Source organism: Girardinichthys multiradiatus, chromosome 13 (assembly GCF_021462225.1).
Source record: "Girardinichthys multiradiatus isolate DD_20200921_A chromosome 13, DD_fGirMul_XY1, whole genome shotgun sequence".
NCBI classification, from domain to species: Eukaryota; Metazoa; Chordata; class Actinopteri; order Cyprinodontiformes; family Goodeidae; genus Girardinichthys; species Girardinichthys multiradiatus.
Genome location: NC_061806.1, coordinates 20,301,156 through 20,323,475, shown reverse-complemented (window position 1 = coordinate 20,323,475; position 22,320 = coordinate 20,301,156). Strand labels below are relative to the sequence as shown.

The 22,320-nt window shown below is 40.1% G+C and overlaps 1 protein-coding gene and 1 long non-coding RNA gene across 3 annotated transcripts in view; both read left to right on the top strand.

Annotated features, from left to right (window-relative positions):
- Positions 1-6,448: 6,448 nt before the first annotated feature.
- On the top strand, positions 6,449-8,838 carry LOC124879690. The gene is made up of 2 exons (XR_007041089.1): positions 6,449-7,046; positions 8,202-8,838. It is a non-coding gene; the product is annotated as an uncharacterized LOC124879690 (long non-coding RNA).
- Positions 8,839-20,251: 11,413 nt separating this feature from the next.
- hepacam2 (HEPACAM family member 2) overlaps positions 20,252-22,320 on the top strand; it is a 31,518-nt gene continuing 29,449 nt past the window's right edge. For both annotated transcript variants that reach the window (XM_047383267.1, XM_047383268.1), the window contains exon 1: positions 20,252-20,435. In XM_047383267.1, the coding sequence (XP_047239223.1) occupies positions 20,378-20,435 (58 nt within the window). In that variant the 5' untranslated portion in view covers positions 20,252-20,377. The remainder of the gene's footprint in view (positions 20,436-22,320) is intronic.

Sequence of the window (22,320 nt, the reverse complement as noted above, 5' to 3'; positions counted from 1 at the left end):
TTCTATTTATCTTTTTTTTGTATTTCACATCTACCATGTCTTTTTACATATCAAAGTAATAAAAGTAAGGCTGAACAATAGTATATAAAATAAACCATCATTTTTTAGAACTGATATGCATAACATCCTTGAAAAGGACTTCTTGAAACTCAATACATGCAGTCTGCATGCTGGTAGCATACACAGTAAGTCAGGTGGACTCTCACTGCACTAGTTTCCCACAGCTAATTTAGATGTTAGTGCCTGATATGATATAGCACACAGAGAGAGTTGGAAGCATTGTGGTGACCGAGGAGATAGAGGACTGAGAAAAATGTTATTAAGTTCAACAATAATATTGCAATATACTGTTTTTCTATTTTTGTGCTGCAAAATTGTTACTTTTAATTTGGCTTAATATGAGGAGAATTTCTATCTCAATTAACAAATGTGTTGGGGTGTCTATAATAAATAAGTTTTTTTTTTTTGCTCTTGCAAAGAATTGGGACATTTGTTGAACATTTAACGCACTTTGTTAAAGGAAAACAACAAGATTGATATAGAGATAGTGTAGCAGACACATTTATTTATTAAACATGTCTGTTTAGCTGTGTTTCTCTTCTGGATGAAGTCACTAAAAGAGCTGCTGCTGCTAATAACTCCTACTTTTTCCTTAACATAGGAAGTACTCCTGGAACAGGAGCTTCTGTTTTTGTTGTATGTCTGCTCAGTCTTCTCTAGCGCTCAGTCTGCTAATCCTGAATCTGGTTCTGAATCTGGTGATGCATTTGGCTGGGTTTCCTTAAATAGGAAACTTTTAGCCACTTTGCTTTATAAACTGAATTGAACTTCTTTGCATTATTTCTAGGATTTAATTGGAATAAATGTAACTGAATTTGAATGTGTCTATGTGATTGTATTGATTTGATTATTGTAAACATGATGTGTAATTTGATCTCTTTGTCTTTTAAAGTGCCTTGAGATGACACTGTTAATCTGCTCTATATATTAGGACTAAAGTAAATCGCTTTTAAATCAACCTTGTTAGTAAAGGCCTTGTTGTTTGTAACACTAAATCTCCTATTTTGTCCCCTAAGTAGCTCTGGCAAAGTGTCCTGTTTGAGACTTTGAGGCCCTTTGACTGAAAGTGAAAACAACCATCATATCTGAAGTGACATTTCTACCTCTGACCAAAGAGTGTTAGTGAATAAACAGTAAGTTCATATGCGTCAATAACACAAACCTGCTTCAAAGAGTCACACAGTATCTGTTAACACTCAACTGATTACAGACAAGACAGATGGAGTAATCATTCCCAGGTGAAAGAATCAAAGCTTGTGACTGTATAAGAGCTGTATAAGAGCTGCAGATGGCAGTAAAACAAACTGCGGTTTCTTTTTAAGGGACAATTAAAGTCCTCTTCGCGGTGAGATAAAGCAAGTCGGATTCTCTATGGACAGCTGTTGTAAAACACTCCAATGTGATACAAGTTTGCATTATTGATAGTGTTCATTGTACTCTTCTTGCTGCGCATATTGAATCCAACATATAAGGTTGCCAAAATACTACGTTGCCATGCTGTTTGTCACATGGCGCTAGTGCATGCAATGCATCGTGGATATTTGGTCTTATGGTGTATTTACTTTATTCACATGTTTTGGATTTGTTTTTCATATACTCTTAAAGCAAAATTATTGTGTCATGTACACTAACCAATAAAAAAGCAAAAAGCTCAATATTAATTTTCCACTCTCAATATCACTTTTTCATCATATTTCTATCTTTGGCACCTAGAGTGCAAGTCAAGCACTCCTAAATGTAAAATTATCAACTCCTTATTGTGTAATATTGTTAATTATTATAAACATGGTTATAACATTAATGGGATGACACAGATAACAATAATAAATCAAAGAAGAGTTTTTTCTTTTGAATGCTTCTTGTGAGTAAAAAGACAGTGCCTTGCAAAACTATTCCCTTTTACTTTTTCATCCCATTGATTTTATTATATTACAACCACAAGAATCAATGCATTTTATCGTGATTTTAAGTAATTGACAAACACAACGTTGAGCATAATTAAGCAGTGGAAGAAAAGATTAGCCCCATATACTTTGTTCCCTCTTAATAAAATCCAGTACAGTGTTCTAGAACTTAGTCCAGCTGCATAAAATATAATCTCAGTATAAATCTAACTGTTGTGTGGAGGCATATGTAAGTTTTCTTTTTAGAGAACATTAGTAAACAAATAGCATCATCACAAATAGCATCATTAAGAGCAAGGAAGAACAGCACACAGGTCAGAGTGGATAAATAAGGAGACAACTGTTACTATATGCTGTAACATTAACTCTCCACATCACCTTAAACACATCATCCCCATTTTGGGACAGTGGTGGTGTTGGTGGTATCATGCTGAGGGAACTCTTTTCTGAAGCAGGTACAAGCTGCTTCAGAAAGAAATTGATGAGAAAATGGATTATGCTTTGTACTGGGAAATCCGGGAAGAAAACCAGTTAGGAAAATATTATAAGTGTTTAGATCAGGACATATACAAGTGTTAGAATGGCCCAGTCAAAGTTCAGATCCAATTAAGAATCTGAGGTAAAGCTTGAAAACTGATTTTCATTGTAACCTATCCATCCCAGATTACTAAACTGGAGCTATTTTGCAAAGATGATTAAGCAAAATTATTAATGTGCAAAGCTGCAGTTCTAATTGCCAGATTTGTAAAAATGTCTCTATGTAGTCATTAGCAATCATCAGGCAACTTCTGAAGGCAATTGGCTGAACTCAGAGGAAAGGCGGCTGAATACTTTTGCACACCGCACTTTTCAGTTTTTTTATTTGTAAAAAATGTTTTAAATCATGTATCATTTTCTCTCCACTTCAAAATTGTTTATCACTTTTGTTGGTCTTTTACATAAAATTCCAATAAAATATTTGTATATTTGTGGTTAAAATGTGACAATATGTGGAAAGTTCAAGGGGTATGAATACTTTCACAAGCCACTGTATAATTCCAATAAAATTTGTTTAACTTTCAGGTTGGTACGTGACAAAGCGTGAACAATGCATAGGAATATTTTTGCGACATACTGTAGATTATATCACACCAAACACTAACTACAAATTAATTTAACTCTTTCACAATTTCAAAATGTAGAGTGCCAGTTCACTTGATGATTTTGACAGCTTTTACATGACCAGGAAAGATGTCCAGTTCATTGCCTGCACATTCTCTGCAAGCAACATTGCTCAGCAGCTGACACTATCTGTGCCCCCTCCACCGCCTTAGCTGTTATCAGACAGGCTTGAAATAATCCTTCCGATGCCGTCATTCTTCACAGACCCATCTCTAAAGAAACAGACAAAACAAATCTGTCAAATGTTATTTATTTTCTCCTGGCTTGTTTTCCGGTGCCTGCAGTTAATTTTCTGTGGAATGTAAGGAGCAGCTGTCACTTTAGCACATGAATGGAGCCAGTTTAGCGGCCCAGAGGCATCAGAGTGGATCAACGGCAGAGCGGGGACAGCTGGGCCCAGGGGGACAATAGCACTCTTAGTTAATCATTAATACTCTTAATGATCAGCAGCCAGGCACCAGAGGTTTACTTCCCAGTCTCTCCAGAAAATTCAGCCCGCAACAGGAAGACGCAGGAAGCCTCAGCTTACTGCCTGACCCCAAGCTGACAACTGTTGACTGTGGCTTTTATTGGGTCTGATGGAGCTTTAAATCGCTGTCTGCTTGATGACATCTCACTCATCAGACATGAAAAAAGAATTACTTCGGCTCACTTTTTTTAGAATGCTACAATGCATTTCCTTTTGATACTTGCTAAAAGAGGTTAACAAATCCCACAGTTAGAAGGAAAATTGCTGGAAAAACAAAAATAATTTGTATCTTCTCTGGAATAGCTGGTCATACAGTACCCTGAGAAAGTGCAATTTTTTCTCACATTTAAATGTTTCAGCTGATCAAACTTATTTTCAATTGTATTTTAAAACCAGTTGATTTATGTGGTGGCAATTCTCAACATGTCTCATGGCACTTTACAAAACAGAAAAGTCAATTCAATCCAATCCTGCAGACAGCTTCCAAGTGAAGTACATACATTCTAAATTGATCCCAGTTATCAACCTCTGCAGTCAAGTTCAGTTTATTGTTCAAATTGGTTACATTTTTCTATCAAAGAAAGGCCAGCAGATTGACTTGCAGCATTCGCTCCTTCTGGATTAGCATGTAGAGAAAGTGGACAGTAACTTGCTTTGTGTTGTTGAGTTTGAAGCAGTCCCTCATACTGAGCGTGCATGTAGCGTAAGCGGAAAGGAAAACTCTATTTAACAGAAAGAAACCTCCAGCAGAACCAGCCTCAGATGAGCAGCCAGCTGCTACGACCGACTGGGGGTTTGAGAAAACAGAGCATACACACTTTTTATATTGATGAAAAGTTAAAAGTTAAACACAGTTGTAGCTCCTTTAGTGGCTTCATCTAGGAGAGAAACACAGCCAAGCAGATAAGCTCTGAGCCAGTGCTATGGTGTATTCAGACTAGGAAGGTTCTTTCATCTGGACCAAAAGTTGACTTTAATTGTTTTATTTAGTACGGTTAGCTTTCACATTGTGCTTTTTGCAAGTGAACTGTAAACAAAGCCATGGGTGTGATGATCATCACTCCCATTGGACAGAAATGACTAGGGCAAGACAGAGCACAGACCAGAAATTGGAGGCAAACTATCATGGAAATAATGATTGCTGCATTTCTGTTTTGCAAATCTGTCCAGTTATTACAGCGACAAATTGTGTCAAGAGCAGCTCATTCAATGCAGGTTTTGTGACTTTCTGTTTCTAAATTTGGAATGGCCTTGCTGAATGCGTGCTGCCAGCCGAAGGAGACAATGAGCTCTGCGTGTCCTGATCCCATGCTGGCAGCAGCATTGCTAAGCAAAAGATGACGGATCAGATATGACTTTAGCACCTTATTCACTATTCACAACATTCGCTACGGTGGCTTGTTAAGTCCAAAAAAAGTGTATCTTTCCTATGGTTGGGTCGGATCGAAGTCAGTTCATATTCATACAAGAAGCAAACCGCACCAGAGTCCGTTTGGAAGTGAACCGAAACCCCCTTTTTGAGGAGGACTTGCTGGGGTGCTTTGGATCATTGTCTTGCTGCATAACCCAGGTGCAATTAAGCTTAAGTTCACAAACTGATGCTTGGGAATTATTACTATTTTCTGTAGAGTTGAATAAATGGTTTGATCAAAAACCTCAGATAATTCAGGTCTTAAAGCAGCAAAACAGCCCCAGATCACAATACACTACCACCACCATGTTTGACATGATGGACTTTTTCAGAAATGCTGTGTTAATTTTACACCAGATGTAACGGGCCTTTCTGTTCTTTATCTCAGTGGTAGTTTTTCACCTTTGAACTCTACCATGGAATCCATTTTTGCCTGGACTCATTCTTATTGTTGCTCATAAACACTTACTTTAACTAAGGGAAATGAGACCTGCAGTACTTTACATGTTGTTTTGTGCTTTTTGTGATCTCCTGGATGAGAGGTTCCATGTTTTCTCCAATAGTGGACGGTGACTTTGCTGTTCCCAAAGTCTTAGCCTTTCTTTGACCCATTCCAGACCAAATGGTGTTAGTGACTTTGTTTCTCAACTCTTCTCAAATTCCTTTTGCATAGTCATTAGGTGTTGCTTTCTAAAATCTTTTAGTCTACATGTTGTCAGACAGGTTTTATTTAAATTATTTCTTGATTCTATAGATATGGAAATCAGACCTGGTTCTGGCTAGTGAAACTAAACAAAAATATGAGTCATAGCAATATTTTGACCATAATAAATAAAATCATCATTCTGGAAATTGCTTTTTGCTGCGTTTTACCCAGTTTATCTTTGTCTGGTATTAAAATTAGTTGGATGATCTGAAAGAAAAAAAGTAAAAACTCACATATACAGCAATTCACCGTATCCAGTAGAGAATAACTTTGAATACAAACAAACATGTTCTTTTAAATTGATTTACGTTACGGTTTGTAAACTAATACATAATGGCAATAAGAATTTCATTAAAGTTTTCACCTCTGTATGCCTCTCTCAGCACTCCGATGAAATGTTTAAACCTGATTCACAACGATTCTTCCAACAAGTCTTGAGTTCCGATCAGGGACTCTTTTCAACAGAGCTGGATCTTTTCATTCTGTTCCTTTGAATAAGCAAACAAAAGATTGATACATTTTTATTTATTTATTTTTAAGAAGCTAGACTGGGCTAATTTTGTTGGGCAGTTATCAACAGAAGGAATCGTATGGTAATTTCTGGATCAAAATCAACAAAAATTAAACATCCTACTAATATATTTTCTATTGATAGGTTGAATTATTATAAAATATTGATAATATTTCATGTATGTGTAGACTACATTTTTACATCTGATCTTTTATATGTATTTAATCTTTTTTATCATTTCTGGATCTGGACTTGAATAACATATTTCTTTGTCAAATATACTTTACTTAACAGATTTGGGTGTGTATCTCTACCCCAGGTGTGTCCTTACAGCTGGAGCACATCAAGGCCAATCAGGAGGAGCCTAAAGAGAAAATGATTCCCTGAGGCAAATGCTAAATTGTTTTGCTCCATGAGTGATAATCAGGTCTACTACATCTTCGTTCCTGCATTTTTTGATGATCATTGCTTACTTTTTGTTGTCTCCTGTCCAGGATTCCAGTTCCTCAGTTCATTCTCTATTCCTGGATTCCAGTGTTCTGCCACCTTGCTCTCAGAGTTCGTTGAAGTCACCTCTAAACTCCAGCTGTGAATTACCTCAACCCTCCTCTGCCTGCTCCCTTGGCTGTTCACCTGCCTGCACCTCTGGCTGCTCCTCTGGATGCTCCCCTTGTTCATGGTGTCAGGACCCCTCCACAACCATCCACCATTACTCACCTGCCTGTCCACCCTCTGACGCTCCACCACCACCCAAGTCTCCATGTGGAAGAAAGAACTCATTACCAACAAGCACCACTCACCACTACCTGCCTATCTCAGCCTTTGTGGGTATATTCATCTTCCTTCCTTGTAACTCCACCATCTGTCCAGCAGTAAGCTAATGTCATGCAATACTTGCATATCAAACACACAGACATGTGCTGCACTCCACTCTTTGTGCCTGTTCTCTGTCCCCCTCAGTGGAATGGCAAAGGAGGAGCTTGTATGTTCATCTATGTGAAACTGGGGAAGGGGCGAATTGACTCTGACCCAGTGGTACTCATTTGTCACTGCTTTAAAGAAATACAAACCAAAACATGCGATTCCTCTCCACTATTCCAAAATGTCAAGATGTTCAGACCACAGTAGTGCAGATGCAGTTCTTTAGAAAGATGTCTTGATATGTAAACCTTCCCAGTCAGAGACCCATTGTAAGATTCGTTTTTCAGAGTCTCCTGACCACAGGGAAACCATAGTGGATTTATGCTCAGAGAGACTCTCTAGAGTGCAATGTGGGGCCTTTAGCCCTTTACATCAATAACGTAGCGTCATCTGTGTTTTAAGCTGAACAAAAGGTAGAAGAACTGCCTAGAGCAAACGGCAGAGCTCTTTCTGCATATTGGGAAAAACCTGGCACAATGTAAGAATGGTCCATTCAATGTCCAGACCTAAATCCAATGTCAAATCGGTGGCAAGACTTTAAAATTTGTGTTCAAAGATCTTCTCCATCCAATCTGACTGAGTTTCAGCTATTGTGCAAAGAAGAAAGGGCAAAGATTTCAAGAATGCAATAAAATACACTGAAATTTGTAACTTTAATATTAAGAAACACCAAAAAGTTTAAGTAGTATGAACACTTTTGCCAGGCACTGTAAATCACTTTAAATAAAGGATTGCTAGCCCTGAAAATAAGGAGTGCGAGGTCTGAATATGTTGAACCATGTTCAACAATCTTTATTATTTTAAAACAAAACCTCTATGATCTGATAAATCTGTCTGCTGGTGAAGCAGCAACAGTACACAGAAAACCACTCTGTTTTGTATTTTGTTTGGGTTATATGTGGTCTTCATAGGGTATTGTACCTGCAAATGTGCTCTCGAGTGATGTAGCATTGCTTAAAGTATCACTCTCTTGTTGTTAAGGTTGCTATGAAGACACTGGTCAGTTTTTACCTTACTGCAGACCTGATGTGTTTTTTTTTTTCCCGAGCACTCTACAGCCGTGTGAAATGAAACCACAGACCTGAGTAAAGCCAGAACTGAATTTCACTCTGGGACCATGATCTGTCCTGAAGACCAACAGTTTACTGCTGTGGAGAACATAGAGGAGGCTGTGTCAGCTCAACTCTGTATGCATGCGCATGTACATGCACCAACCCAAACACACAAACACTGTTCACCTCTCTTAAAAGGATGTCTCTGGTTGTGTGTGTGTGTGTGTTTTGAACCAAATCCTGCTGGAGTTTTAATCAAAGAGTTGTGGCTTAAATGGAATAAGTGTGCACTTTCATTTCTCTGGTTTAGTAAATATACACGTTGCACTGCACAGTCATATTGCTAGGTCATGTCTGGAGCGAACACTAAACTTTCATTTTCTCTGCCTCCCTGCATGATAGTACGTCTCAAAAAATTTCCATCATGTGTAATAAACTTTGATTTTCCATCCGTCTAAGACTTCCAGAGCAGGAAACAGGATTGTATGGGTGTAAACTATGCAAACACAACTGTTGAGAAAAGGCTTTATCAGTGCTACACCTGTCATTGACAGATTCTGACACGTACATTACGGTTAATGAGAATTGAAGTTAGCAAGAGGTCAAGATAAAGTCTAAGCTTAATAATTTTCACAGCCCTGACTTTGAATTAAGGATAACAATGACCCAAGCATTGTTTTTGAATAAAAATAACCCACATTGAGCAGGTAAAAGTGTTCTTATAGATCTGCACTGAGCTTTAAGCCTTGTGGATGCAATTTTGAAAGAGCAAAGTTAAACTGGAAGAAGAAGAGGATCTGGGTAACAGGCAGAAGGATTCAACGTTGGCTTGTTTCCTGTCATTGACTGCTGGTCACATGTTGCGTGGGCGAAAGATAGCGTAATGAGTAAAAGGGGTGAGGTTTCTGCAATAAGCAACGTGCATAAAAAAGATCTGCACATACACAGTTCTGACCGACTGCTACAGAGGAATGGTGAGAAGTTCTTTAAGATTGACCTGATCTGTTCATTCTTGGAAAAAAAGTCAGTTCCTGTAGAAAAGTTGACACACAGGCAACAAAAAGTCAGGTCATGGGTGATAAAAGGGTTCAGCAGTGCAGCAGTAAAAAAATTTGTTGCCCACATGAGAATAAAAGGGAAAACACGCCTGCATACAACCAGAGTCTAACGTTCTATTTTTCCCACTGATATAAATCTGAATGATAGAAACTTTGTCATCCAATCACATCATTTTCCATGTAGGTCTACATATAGGCTATGTACACCTTCCCACCCCTTTTCTACACCTAAACAACTCTATTTGACCCCACTGTTCATGATGTTACTAACGGTCAACAAAATGAGAAAGTGTCCACTATTTGCTTTTATATACAGCACCTTGCAAACGTATTTGTGCACACTGAATGTTTTTACATTTTGTCACATTACAACCAGGGACATTTGTCAGAGAAACTCAAAGTAGTGCAGAAGTTTCAAATGGAGAGAAACTTTTTTTTTTGACAAACAAAAATCTGAAAAGTGTAGCATGCATATGGATTCAGCCACCTAGAGTCAATACTCTGTAAAACCACCTTTCGCTGCAACTACAGCTGCAATTCTTTGGAGTATGTCTTCCACATCTAGTGAAAAGTTTGCATATTCTGTTTAGAAAAATCTCAGTCAGCTTGGATGAAGGGCATCAGTGAACAGATTTTCAATTTGATGAACGTCTGGGCATTGATGGGACATTTCTATCACATGAATATGCTTTGATCTTAATCAAGTTTCTCAATCTCCAGTCCTTGAGGGCCGGTATCCCACAACCTTTATATGTTTTCTGGTTGAACCTACCTGGTAATTAGCCCTTTTAAGGTGCGCTGGAGCAGTGGTGCATGTAAGAGCTGCAGAACAGTGAGTTTGAGACCATGACCTAAACCATTATATTCCTTTGTAGCTCTGGCTGTGTTTACAACTGTTGTATTGCTGGAAGGTAAGCTTCCTCCAAGTTTCAAGCCCCTTGTTTTTAGCTTAAACCACCAACTCTGACCAGCTCCCCTGTCCTTGCTGAAGAAAATATTTCCCACAGCATGATACTGCCACCATCATGTTTCACTGTAACAGAAGACTTAAGAAATGGTTATTTATGCACAAGGGCACTGTGATTGCGTAAGAGCTGACAATTTGTCCATTTTGAAGAGGTTTAGAACGCTGCTCAGTCCAGGATCGTCATCCTGCAGTATTCATTACCCAAGAAGTTACATGGAGCACCCCAAACAAGGCTACAATACGGGAGACGGCTCATTTCAGAGCAGCCACTGAGCCAACCGGAAAATGGAAGACTGGTGCATATATGCACACAGGAACAGGTGGAGGCAGAGCTGCATAACGCAGGATGAAGTTAGCACTATAACCTTAATGTTGGCTCAGAATGAACTAATTTTAAGTTACAGCTAATCACTTATTCAAGACATGAAGTGGAGGTTTACTTTAATTAGCATCACTGGGGTCATGATGAGAGACAGAGATAAGAGGGACTTTCAGCTGAGCTACAGGTAAAGTTAAATGGCCTGGTCATGATAAAAAACAGTAGGAGCCCTTTCTGTGCGCTTCTATCTGCGTTTGCATCATGATGTGAAAATATCTAGTTCTTTACTTCTGTCAAAATCAAAGAAAATAAACCCAAAGTAGGTAAACACATAAAAAAGTCCTTAAGATCATCACATTGCTTCTCATTGTTGCAGCCAGTCCAGTTCTACATGTGACAGAAAGCGCAGAAGTAAGCCTCCCTCTTCACTTCCATATTTTCTGTGCTGATTCTAAACATACATCTTGAGGTTGTTTAAAGCTGCAATAAATTAGGAAATAAATCATGGCAATAAATCACAGGTGTGCCATAACTGTTTCATTTTTCTAAATAAGACATGTAATACGTAATATTATATAAAATAAACTTATTAAACAAGGATACTGTTTTACTGAAGTTAACACATACATACCATTTTATGTATATATTTAATAATAATTAACATTAGTGCTTAAAACAGTATAAAATATTGGAGTCCAAGAAAGGTCCAGAATGAGGCTCCAAGTTATATTTTAAGCACAACAAATTAACATTTCTTTCTCTACAGAAAGTGATTAGTAGTAACAACCGAACTAAAGACTTGCACGCTCTCTGGAGAAAAACAGACTTATCTTATTTATTATTTTTTTCAGGTCAAATGAAAGTAGTTTCTTCATAAGTGAAACAAAGGACTGTGAAGATGGCAGTAAAACAGAACAGGTTCATTAAAGAATAAAGATATTTAGAGAATCCATTTTAGTCAGATGTTTGGAAAGCTCCCAGCATTATTAAAATAAATACATGTGTTTTTAGGATCTTACCATCTGACTAAGATTTATGACCAAGATTTAAAATCAACTTCATACCAGTTTCCTTTTTGAAATGTAAGAAATTACGACAATGATGGCCTCAAGAGTAGAACACATTAATGATATGGTAGTGTAAAACTTATAAAGGTCATGAGAAAATTAGCATATCTATTGACATATAGATGGAAATGAACAGAAATTCAGATTAAGTTTGTGCTATATTATTTTAAGATAGCACATAACATGCTTTATTATTTTAATTTTAAATTACTTAAAAAACTTGTTTGCTGTGTTATAAAAAATAAACTATTTTGGGACTGGGCTAAAGCCCCCAATGTTTGAAGACCCTAAAAACACCCCTTCCAGAGCGCCTTCTTGACTGCTTACAAACTGCGAATGGGATTTCTCATGGCTTTTCAACACCTGTGGCTTCCTGCTTGTCCTCTTCAATAAAACCTAGATTTGTGTGGTTCGTGACTAATAGCTATCTTGCCAGCAGATTTTTTTCTCCTGAGATGTGGATCTCTGCATCTCCTCCAGCGTCACAATGGGCCTACTGGCTGTTTCTCTGATTAATGGAATCCTGACTCAGCTTTGAGGTTGTAACAAGAAAATGTCTTAAATAATTTAAAGAATATGAATACTTTGGAAAGGCACTCTGAGGAAAATAATTGTGAGCATGTATGTATGAGGCCCCTTCCGCACTCCTGTTTCCTCTCTGATGAAACTGCTCTCTAGCAATACAAAACAGCTTTATTTACCTTTTTTACCCCAATGAAAGGGAAAAAAACATGTATGAGAGCCTACAGTGACACCCCATGTGGCCCCACTGTAATGACTGCTCCAGACACCAAACACACACTCTCTTGTTTTGCTATATGTAGTGAGGACCATGTGTTGACTCCCATTGACTTCCATTGATTTTCAGTCATTTTCAACCCTTTCTATGCCCTAACCCTGACAATAACCCTAAACCTAACCATTACCAGTGCATGCCTAACCCTAACCTGAACCTAAAGTCAATTCATACCTTAGTCCTAAACCTAACCATTAGCAAAATAGGTCGTGAGGACCAGCAAAATGTCCTCACTTTGGTACAAACGGTCCTCAATTTGATGGTGAAATCGGGAAAATGGTTCTCACTGTGATGCCAAGACAGGAACACACACACACACACACACACACACACACACACACACTTGTATGCCAATAGTATGGCCTTGATGTGGGCTGGTGTGCTGTGTCTGCTCTGAATGTCGGCAGCTGGAGGCCAAGGTTGCTAAAAAAGAAGAGAAATGAAAGAGAAGGCAAAAGAAGGAGGAAACAGTCACAAATGTTAAGATTAAGTGAGGAGAACAGATGTGAGGTTTCACAGGAGAGCAAAGGAGTAATTGGGCACCATAAATGAACACGAGGTGCAGTTTTTAGGAAGATGGAAGTGAGCTGTCCGAAAGTTAGAGTTAGGGTGAAATATTTGAGAAGTAAGCTGATGGGCTAAAAAACAGAAAATGTGACCTGATCTAATACCAAGATCCAATAACCAAGGACCCTTCAGACGTTGCACCTGTTTTTGTCTTTGCTTCAGGATGATGTCCTAGGACGATTTTAGACCGGCACATACCACACACATCTATTTAATTTGACATTTCAGACAGCATAGCATCTAAAGGGATTCATTCCCCGATCAGACAAAAAGTTGCACCTTTGTTGACGTATACCTTGTATACACTCAACTGTCAGTTTCTGTAAATGCTGGCTAATTCATTTACATTTTTACTATTTAGCTGTAACATCATTGGTTGATCTGGCTTGCAAACTAATCCGTAACCAGGTTAGAGTATTGTAAAAAACTCAGAGTAAAACCACAAACATTCTGATCCAGTCATTAGGTAAGGTCTTCGTGTGTTTCTCAATATCCCCTCATTTAATGCCGAAATATTGTTCAGCGTTTACTAAACATTTACAACTGAATGACTGGTATGCTTTTTTGTCACTAGTGGTAACAGGAGCAATCTGTTTCAAACAAAAAAATACGGGAAAAAAATGAATCATTTAGCTTCAGAAGAAAACCGTAAGGTAATTTTTTTTGAATTTGGTGTCTTGTTATTGACACCGTTTTTGCACTTTTTGTGTCACACAAACCCACACAATATGTATTTTACTAAAGCTGAATTAGAGATGATTATTCGTGCTTTATATATGTTTGAATAATACAGATCTGACCTGTCTCCATTGAGCTCAGAATGCTGCTGCTTGGCTTTTAACCAAGGCATAAAGGAGACAGCACATTCTTACAGTTTTATTTTCTTAAAGGGGACATATCAAAAAACAGTGTGCAAAAAACATAATAGAAGATATAGAAAACTGAATGAACTGAAAAAAATGACCCAAACTAAATATTAGGATATTTACGCAGCACCTAGAGAGATTCAATTCAACTTATCGGCACTTCAATGGACTCCAAGTGTACATCAAAATGTATTCAAGACCAAAAAAAAGTGGATTTTGTAAATGTCCCCTTTAACATTGGCTGTATGATGTTACATGTATGCTGTTTTATCTATTCTTTTACATTTCTATATTCTATGTTTTTAAGTTTTTATGTAGACATTTATCTTTTTGCCCATTCTTCTTTGCAGAAATGGAAAGTTCCTAGTCTTGACACAGATTCTGAAATAGATTTAGGTATTGACTTTGAATACGCCATTCTGAAATGCCATAGCCTCAGGTTTTTTGCAGCCTTTATCAGGTGTTTGTCCAGGATTGATCTGTAGTTGGCTCCATGTATGTTCACATGCACTCTGATCAGCTGCCCTGTCTCTGCTAAAAAACATTCCCACAGAATTATGCTGCCATTACTGTGTTTCGCATGAGGATGGTGTGTTAGGGGGACGTCTTATGGGTTTCTTTAAGCAATGCCTTTATTCTCACCAGACATTCATAAAGACCAAATATGTGGTAGTTATCCTGTCAACAGATTCTTCCATATAAGTTGTGGATCTCTGTAGCTTCTCCATAGTTCCCATGGGCCTATTGGCTGCTTATCTGATTAATGCCTTCCTCTTCCAGCTTCTTAATTTAGGAGGACTGCCACGTATTAGTAGGTTTCAGTTGACTTCACGATGGCAGATTTAGCGTTTAAATTATTTTCCTTCAACCAGAAGTTTTTCTCTTATAGAAAATGAGAAGGGGAATCTCTCAAAAGATAATAAAACAATGTAAATGAGTTTCAATTTGCAAAAAAAAAAAAAAAAGTAGTTATCTATTTTTATTGGGCTTTTATTGAAAGTAGCATGTAGAAAATTATTCATACCGTTCGCAATAATCAACGGAAAATCTTTATTGGTATTACAACAATCAAACCTTTCTTATATTTGCTAACGGCTTAGGGATGTTTCCATATGTTGTTTAGACAATTTATTTTTGGTGATGAGCAGCAAGTCTTTAAGGTTGGAAGGTCTTTCTGCCATCACCCTAATCATTGCTCCCCTCCCAGATTTTTTATCAGATTCAAGTCAGGACTCTGGTTGCGCCGCTCCAAAATGATAATATTATTTCCAGTCAGAAGAAACATGTTGGTCACAAGAAAACATCTACATCTGCCAGGGGTGTGCATCAATTTGGGCTGAACTTTAGATTGTATTGGTCTATCACATCAAATCCCTAAAAACAAAAACGGGACACAAATACATTTGGAAAGCACAATATCTGAATACGGCTAAACCATGGCATATTTGGTGATGGTTTATTCAATTCCAACGGGGCGAAATGTTAAAAATTGGTATATAAGATTAGCAAAGGTAATTAGCCCTTTTATGACCTTTTAAGGTATCCGCCAACTGGATTTATTTTGAGTTTTTGGCTGTTGAAACGTTGGCTGATCTAACCAAGATGGCGCCGCAGATGGTCGCCTCGGCGTGTTGGTGCGCATTGTTTTGTTTTGTTTTTTGCTTTAAAACGGTCTTCTGTGATGGTACCCGGAGCTCTCTCACCAGAGAAGAACTCATGAACATCAGGGCTACTACACCAGAGGAGTTATTTCCAACTTTTCTGCCTACTGCTCTGAAATATTTGGACATTCTGGTCAAAGGTTCCGCTCACCTTTGTTCACGCGGTGAAACGCCGGAAGAGAGGGAAACGGGCTGGGGTGCTGGTACGTCTTCGCCAGCGTGGACTACGAACACCGTTACCTGGAATATTTCTCTCTAACGTGCGCTCACTTCCCAACAAAATGGAGGAACTACAACTGTTGTTGGGGAAAAACAGGGACTTTTATTCATCGGCAGTTTTGTGCTTCACGGAGACGTGGCTGTGTGGATTAATACCGGACTCTGCGCTGCAGCTGGCAGGATTCCAGCTCTACAGAGCGGACAGAGACACGGAACTCTCCGGCAAAGCAAAAGGTGGAGGAATCTGTTTTTACCTCAACAGTGGTTGGTGCAACGACGTGACAGTGATTCAGCAGCACTGTTCTCCAGACCTGGAAGCCTTCATCATAAACTGTAAGCCTTTCTATTCCCCCCGTGAGTTCGCTTCGTTCATCCTGGTCGGTGTTTACATCCCGCCGCAAGCTAACGTGCAGGTCGCACAGCGCATGCTCGCCGACCAGATACTGAGTGTGGAGCGGACCAACCCGGACTCCTTAGTAATCGTTGTTGGCGACTTTAACAAAGGTAATCTGATCCACGAACTCCCCAAATATAGACAGTTTATTAAATGTCCGACCAGAGAGGACAACATTCTGGATCACTGTTACACCACCATCAGAGACGCTTATCACGCCGTCCCACGTGCTGCACTGGGCCAATCCAACCACATCATGGTCCACCTGATTCCTGCATACAGGCAGAAACTAAAGCTCTGCAAACCTGTTGTGAGGACGACAAGGAAGTGGAGCAGTGAGGCTGTGGAGAATCTCCAGGCGTGTTTAGGCTGTACAGACTGGGATGTGTTCAGGACTACTACCAACAGTCTGGACGAGTACACAGAGGCTGTGACTTCCTACATCAGCTTCTGTGAGGACAGCTGTGTACCATCATGCACCAGGGTGAGTTCCAACAACGACAAACCCTGGTTCACAGCTAAACTCAGAAGGTTAAGACTGGATAAGGAAGAGGCCTTCAGGAGTGGGGACAAAGACATATACAGAGAGGCAAAGTACAAGTTTGGCAAGGCAGTGAAAGGCCAAACGACTGTACTCTGAGAAGCTCCAAAACCAGTTCTCAGCCAACGACTCAGCGTCTGTCTGGAAAGGGCTCAAGCAAATCACCAACTACAAGCCGAAAGCCCCGCACTCCATCAACGACCGACGCCTCGCCAACGACCTGAACGAGTTCTACTGCCGCTTTGAAAGACAAAGGGACAGTCCTGCAACCATCCCCCACAACGCCCCCCAACAGCTGCAGCCACAATCCACCACCCCCATCTCTCCAACCTCAAGAGGGGCCTTGGCACCTCCAACCCCCACCCTGAAGTTCCCCCCCACCAGTCCTCTACCCACGCCGAGGACGGCTCTTTCCATCCAGGAGAGGGACGTCAACAAACTCTTCAGGAGACAGAACCCCCGGAAAGCTGCTGGTCCGGATTCTGTCTCACCAGCCAGCCTGAAGCACTGCGCTGATCAGCTGTCTCCAGTCTGCACAGACATTTTTAACACCTCATTGGAGACATGTCATGTGCCAGCCTGCTTCAAGTCCTCCACCATCGTCCCTGTTCCCAAGAAGCCAAGGACCACAGGGCTTAATGACTTCAGACCCGTCGCCCTGACCTCTGGGTGATGAAGTCCTTTGAGCGCCTTGTGCTCTCACACCTAAAAGACATCACCGACCCCCTCCTGGACCCCTGCAGTTTGCCTACAGAGCCAACAGGTCTGTGGATGATGCAGTCAACTTAGCCCTTCACTTCATCCTCCGGCACCTGGACTCCACAGGAACCTATGCCAGGATCCTGTTTGTGGATTTCAGCTCTGCCTTCAACACCATCGTCCCAGTTCTGCTCCAGGAGAAGCTCTCCCAGCTGAGTGTGCCCGACTCCACCTGCAGGTGGATCACTGACTTCCTGTCTGACAGGAAGCAGCGCCTGAGGCTGGGGAAGCACGTCTCTGACTCCCTGACCATCAGCACCGGTTCCCCCCAAGGCTGTGTTCTCTCTCCTCTGCTCTTCTCCCTGTACACCAACAGCTGCACCTCCAGTCACCAGTCTGTCAAGCTTCTGAAGTTTGTGGACGACATCACCCTGATCGGACTCATCTCTGATGGTGACGAGTCCGCGTACAGATGGGAGGTGGACCATCTGTTGGACCGGTGCAGCCAGAACAACCTTGAGCTCAACGCTCTAAAGACAGTGGAGATGGTTGTGGACTTCAGGCAGAACCCAGTCCCACCTGCCCCCATCACCCTCTGTGACTCCACAATTGACACTGTGGAATCTTTCTGCTTCCTGGGAACCATCATCTCCCAGGATCTCAAGTGGGAGCCAAACATCAGCTCCCTCATCAAGAAAGCCCAGCAGAGGATGTTCTTCCTGCGGCAGCTGAAGAAATTCAACCTGCCAAAGACTATGATGGTGCACTTCTACACAGCCATCATTGAGTCCATCCTCACCTCCTCCATCACCATCTGGTACGCCGCTGCTACAGCCAAGGATAAGGGCAGGCTGCAGCGTGTCGTTCAGTCTGCTGAGAAGGTGATTGGCTGCAGTCTACTGTCGCTCCAGGAACTGTACACCTCCAGGACCCTGAAGCGGGCAGGGAAGATTCTGGCTGATCCCTCCCACCCCGGTCACAGACTCTTTGAGACTCTCCCCTCTGGCAGGAGGCTGCGGTCCATCCGGACCAAAACCTCACGCCACAAGAACAGTTTTTTCCCATCTGCCACCAGCCTGGTTAACAAAGCCCGGAAACCACCCTGACACTCTCCCTTTCCCCCACACCCCCCCTTTTTTGCTGACAGGACACCTGTAACCTGTAACTCTATGTGTTACATTAACGTTCAGCTTGGACTCCTGCTTTACTTGCACTGCCATACTTGCACAATGATCACCTGCACTGTTGTATTGCTCTTGCATCTTATACTGCTCTATATTTACTCTCACTCACTTAAAACTGTGCACATATATTTATATTATATTGTAGATATGTTTATACTGTTTAATTTGTATTGTATTGCACTGACTACGCCAAAACAAATTCCTTGTATGTCCAAAAACATACTTGGCAATAAAGCTTTTCTGATTCTGAAAAGAAAAGTTATGAGTGAGTCTTCCTGACCCTTTTTCTCAAAACCTTCAACTTTTATTATCGGACACTTATCCAGTATTAACGTGTATTTTTAGCAGTGCAATCACAGTTTGAAGGTTAAAACATGAAATGCACGATACTGCCCTGGTGGGATGGTAATAAGAGGGTTAAGTAAATAAAAAGCTCTTTTACAGGCTCTGAATAAGTTGGTTTTAAAATGACAAAATTTGAAATGATCAGAAACAGAAATAAAACAAAATGTTAGAGGGTATAACATTTACTCAGTGATGCTTTATTTAAGCTAATAAGTGTAAAATTGGAAAACGCATTTTGGAACGTATGACAAAGATGAACATTCACTGTTTTAAAGGGTCAAAACCAAAATAGCAGGTAGCCTTTAAAATAAAACCAACCAAAATTTGACAGCTAACAGAAAAAGTGTAATAATGAAAGTATGTCTCTGAAGCACCCAGGCTTGTTTTTGCATGGTCAAGAACACATGATTAAAAAACTAATGTGTTAACCCCACCTACAGGCAAAACAGAACCTTGCAGTCCCTGGCGACGTAATGGTTTTAGTTTGTTTAAAGGAAAACATGCAAAATTTATGGTTTTCATAAAATTTAATTACAAAAACCACAAAGTATACCTGGGCTTAAGTTTACTTAAAATTGTCAAACCATGTTTCACTAGTAAGAAATGTTGAAACAAGCTTTAACTTTTGCGTGTATTTCACTGGAGTTAAGCATCCCAGGAATAAGAGCCTGAAAATACACAAACTAGACACTTATTTATGCAGTTTACAATGGCCCGATGGAAGATCCTGTGCACAAGATGGGGGTATCTGTTGAGATATTTGGCCTCTTTAGCAGAAAAAAAGAAATTTCCACAGTAATTTCCTCTTTTACATCTCCTCTATTACAGATAAAGAGCAAAACATAATTCTATTTCACTGCAAACATTGTGAAATAAATTCGGTGAACATTTCCTTCTAACTTTAGACACATTTTTGGCTCCAGTGTTTTCCTGGGGGCGAAAGTCTTGTGAAAAATAAGATAGGTATTTCTTTTGCAGGATCATCTGTCTTTTAGCTCTCATCTTTCTAGACTTACAGCATGATTCCTGGCTGAATAGCAGCCTGCTGATTGCTGAGCAACAATGCTAAATGACGTTAGGAGTTAAAAGCTTTGTTTCACAGCATGGGAGATCGCAGCAACAGACAGCTGGTGTATTAAAGTGTAAAGAAAGCCTGCTCTCAACTATCCTTTTACAGTTTCATGTCTCGTTTCCCCTTTGACAGAGTAAGACCCTCACCCTCAGGGTGGATTTGTTTCTGTGTGAGTGTCAGGGCCACACTGTGCACCTTCTCTCTGCCAGGTGGACCTCTTCTTACTCAGTGTCACATGGGAGGAGCATAAAGCCGCATGCAGGAAAGCTTCTGCAGCTCCTCTTATTTCCCTGGCAAATGCTGTCACCACAGCCAGTCTCATTTCTCTCCTCCTCCTATGCTTTCCCTTCCTCTTTTCTCCTCTGACCGACATCCCACACACCCTACACGTCAGAAGTTCTTCATATTCCCCCAAGGATAAGATGCCATGGAGGCCACCAAAACAACGGTGCTGTGTTTCTGCTCCGTCCTGTTTTTCCTAACAGGTGAGAGTTTTGTGGTGGGATGCAGAGCTTGAGTTAAAATGGATATATTGATATGACTATAGTTGTTGCTGACCAAGTAAGGTGGGACTGGTTGCCTCGCAATGTCTTTGGCAGATTTGTTCTACAAAAGGGGGACTATACTGGTTTACAGTAGACTTTTTTAAAAATTGATTTAACTGGGAAATAAGAAGAATTATCCCCCCCCCCCCCAAAAAAAAAAAAACCAGTTCTAACAGAGGTTGCTGCATATGTTTGACCTTTGGGTGAAACTCAGTAAACGGACAACATTTGTGCCAATTTAATATAATTTTTTTATTCTTTCTAAATTTGGGGAACTCATTATATGAGCAAGATGATAAGTTGTGCCTGAATTTTCATGGTTGTGTTAGTATGATGACGGCAGCATCATGGCGGCAGAATCGAGGTCCGGAGATAATTTCTTGACAAGGTAGAGGGAAGCTCATAAGAGCAAAAGTATGCACTACTGTGTTGGTCTATCACATAAAATCTCTGAAGGTTTTGGTTGTAACATTACAAAATGCAAAAAAAAAAAAACATTTGAAGGTTTTGGAAACTTTTGCAAGGTACCGTAAAGTTTGTGAATGAAACCTACATTTCCGGAACTATTTCTTTGAAAGAGACAATGTGTTGCGCTTGAGTTCTCCTAGTTCTCCTGCTATGACAATAAATTTTTATTTCTATGTATTTTTTCTGTCCTATCCTCACAGCTTAGACAAACAATAGGGTTGGACTGGCTGCTGTGTGGTGTCAGTGGTAGATTTGTTCTACAAAGAGAGGGATATTGCACCCAACTGACTTGATTAAAAGAAAGAAATTATGCACTGTGAGAAATAAGAGAAAACAATAACAAATGAAAAGCTGCTGTGGAGGTTGCTGTATATTTTTGACTTGTAGGGTAAAACTTGGGTGGATTGAGAAAGTGTTTGGCAAAATATCCTCAAAAACTTCAGGAAATTACTTTCCCGATAAGGATGATGACACTTGATTGCAAAATTCAAGCATAAAATCACAAACCAATCTAAACTCAAACTAATTGTTAATATGATATTCCTTCATATTCCTTTTACCAAAAACTTGAACATTATCAAAAATTTCCTTCAACTGAATCGCCTTATTGTTTCTATTGCCTTTTTTTTTTTTTTTAAATCTGAGGACTTTTGCATGCCCTTACAGTCATCACAATGTGACTTAACAAAATTAGCTTCATTTCTATAGTTGGCTGCAAATAAAACATAAAAAGTCAGTGGAAAAAATAAGCAACCCTGAAGACAGATCTGTGACTCGTCAACTGCAGTCATGAACCAGTGTTCTTCACACATTATAAATGACAAAAAATCCCTCTAACTTGGATTCTCCTGACTGCTTCAATGTCTGTATCACTAACCCTCCTTGAGATAAAGGCCTGTGTGTCTTATCTGGTGAAGCAAAGAGGATGGTGGGGTTCGGAGATGCACCTGTTGACTTTATTTAGTGTCCAAACATCTTGGATGTGTGTGAGGGTGATAAGATGCAGGTGCTGGTGGCTCTGCACATGTTGCCGGTCAAATCTGTGTGTGAGGGCATGTTTGCTAAATGAACATATCCTCTCACCTAAAAGGCCATTGTCACAGTAATCTACACTCTATCACTGCAACAATTGCCAAGCTGTTTGGGGACAGAGAAGGAGCGGGCTGGGCACACTTCTACTCATTCTGCCCTTTTTACTGGCTCTCAGCTGGTGTAAACACAGCCATACTCCTGCTACTGACAACACACACACACACACACAGACACACACAAACACACACACACACACACACACAGTGACACAGAAACTGGCCTGTGGGCTGGAAAGTGGAACGTGTCACTGTGGCTTTTTGCACTG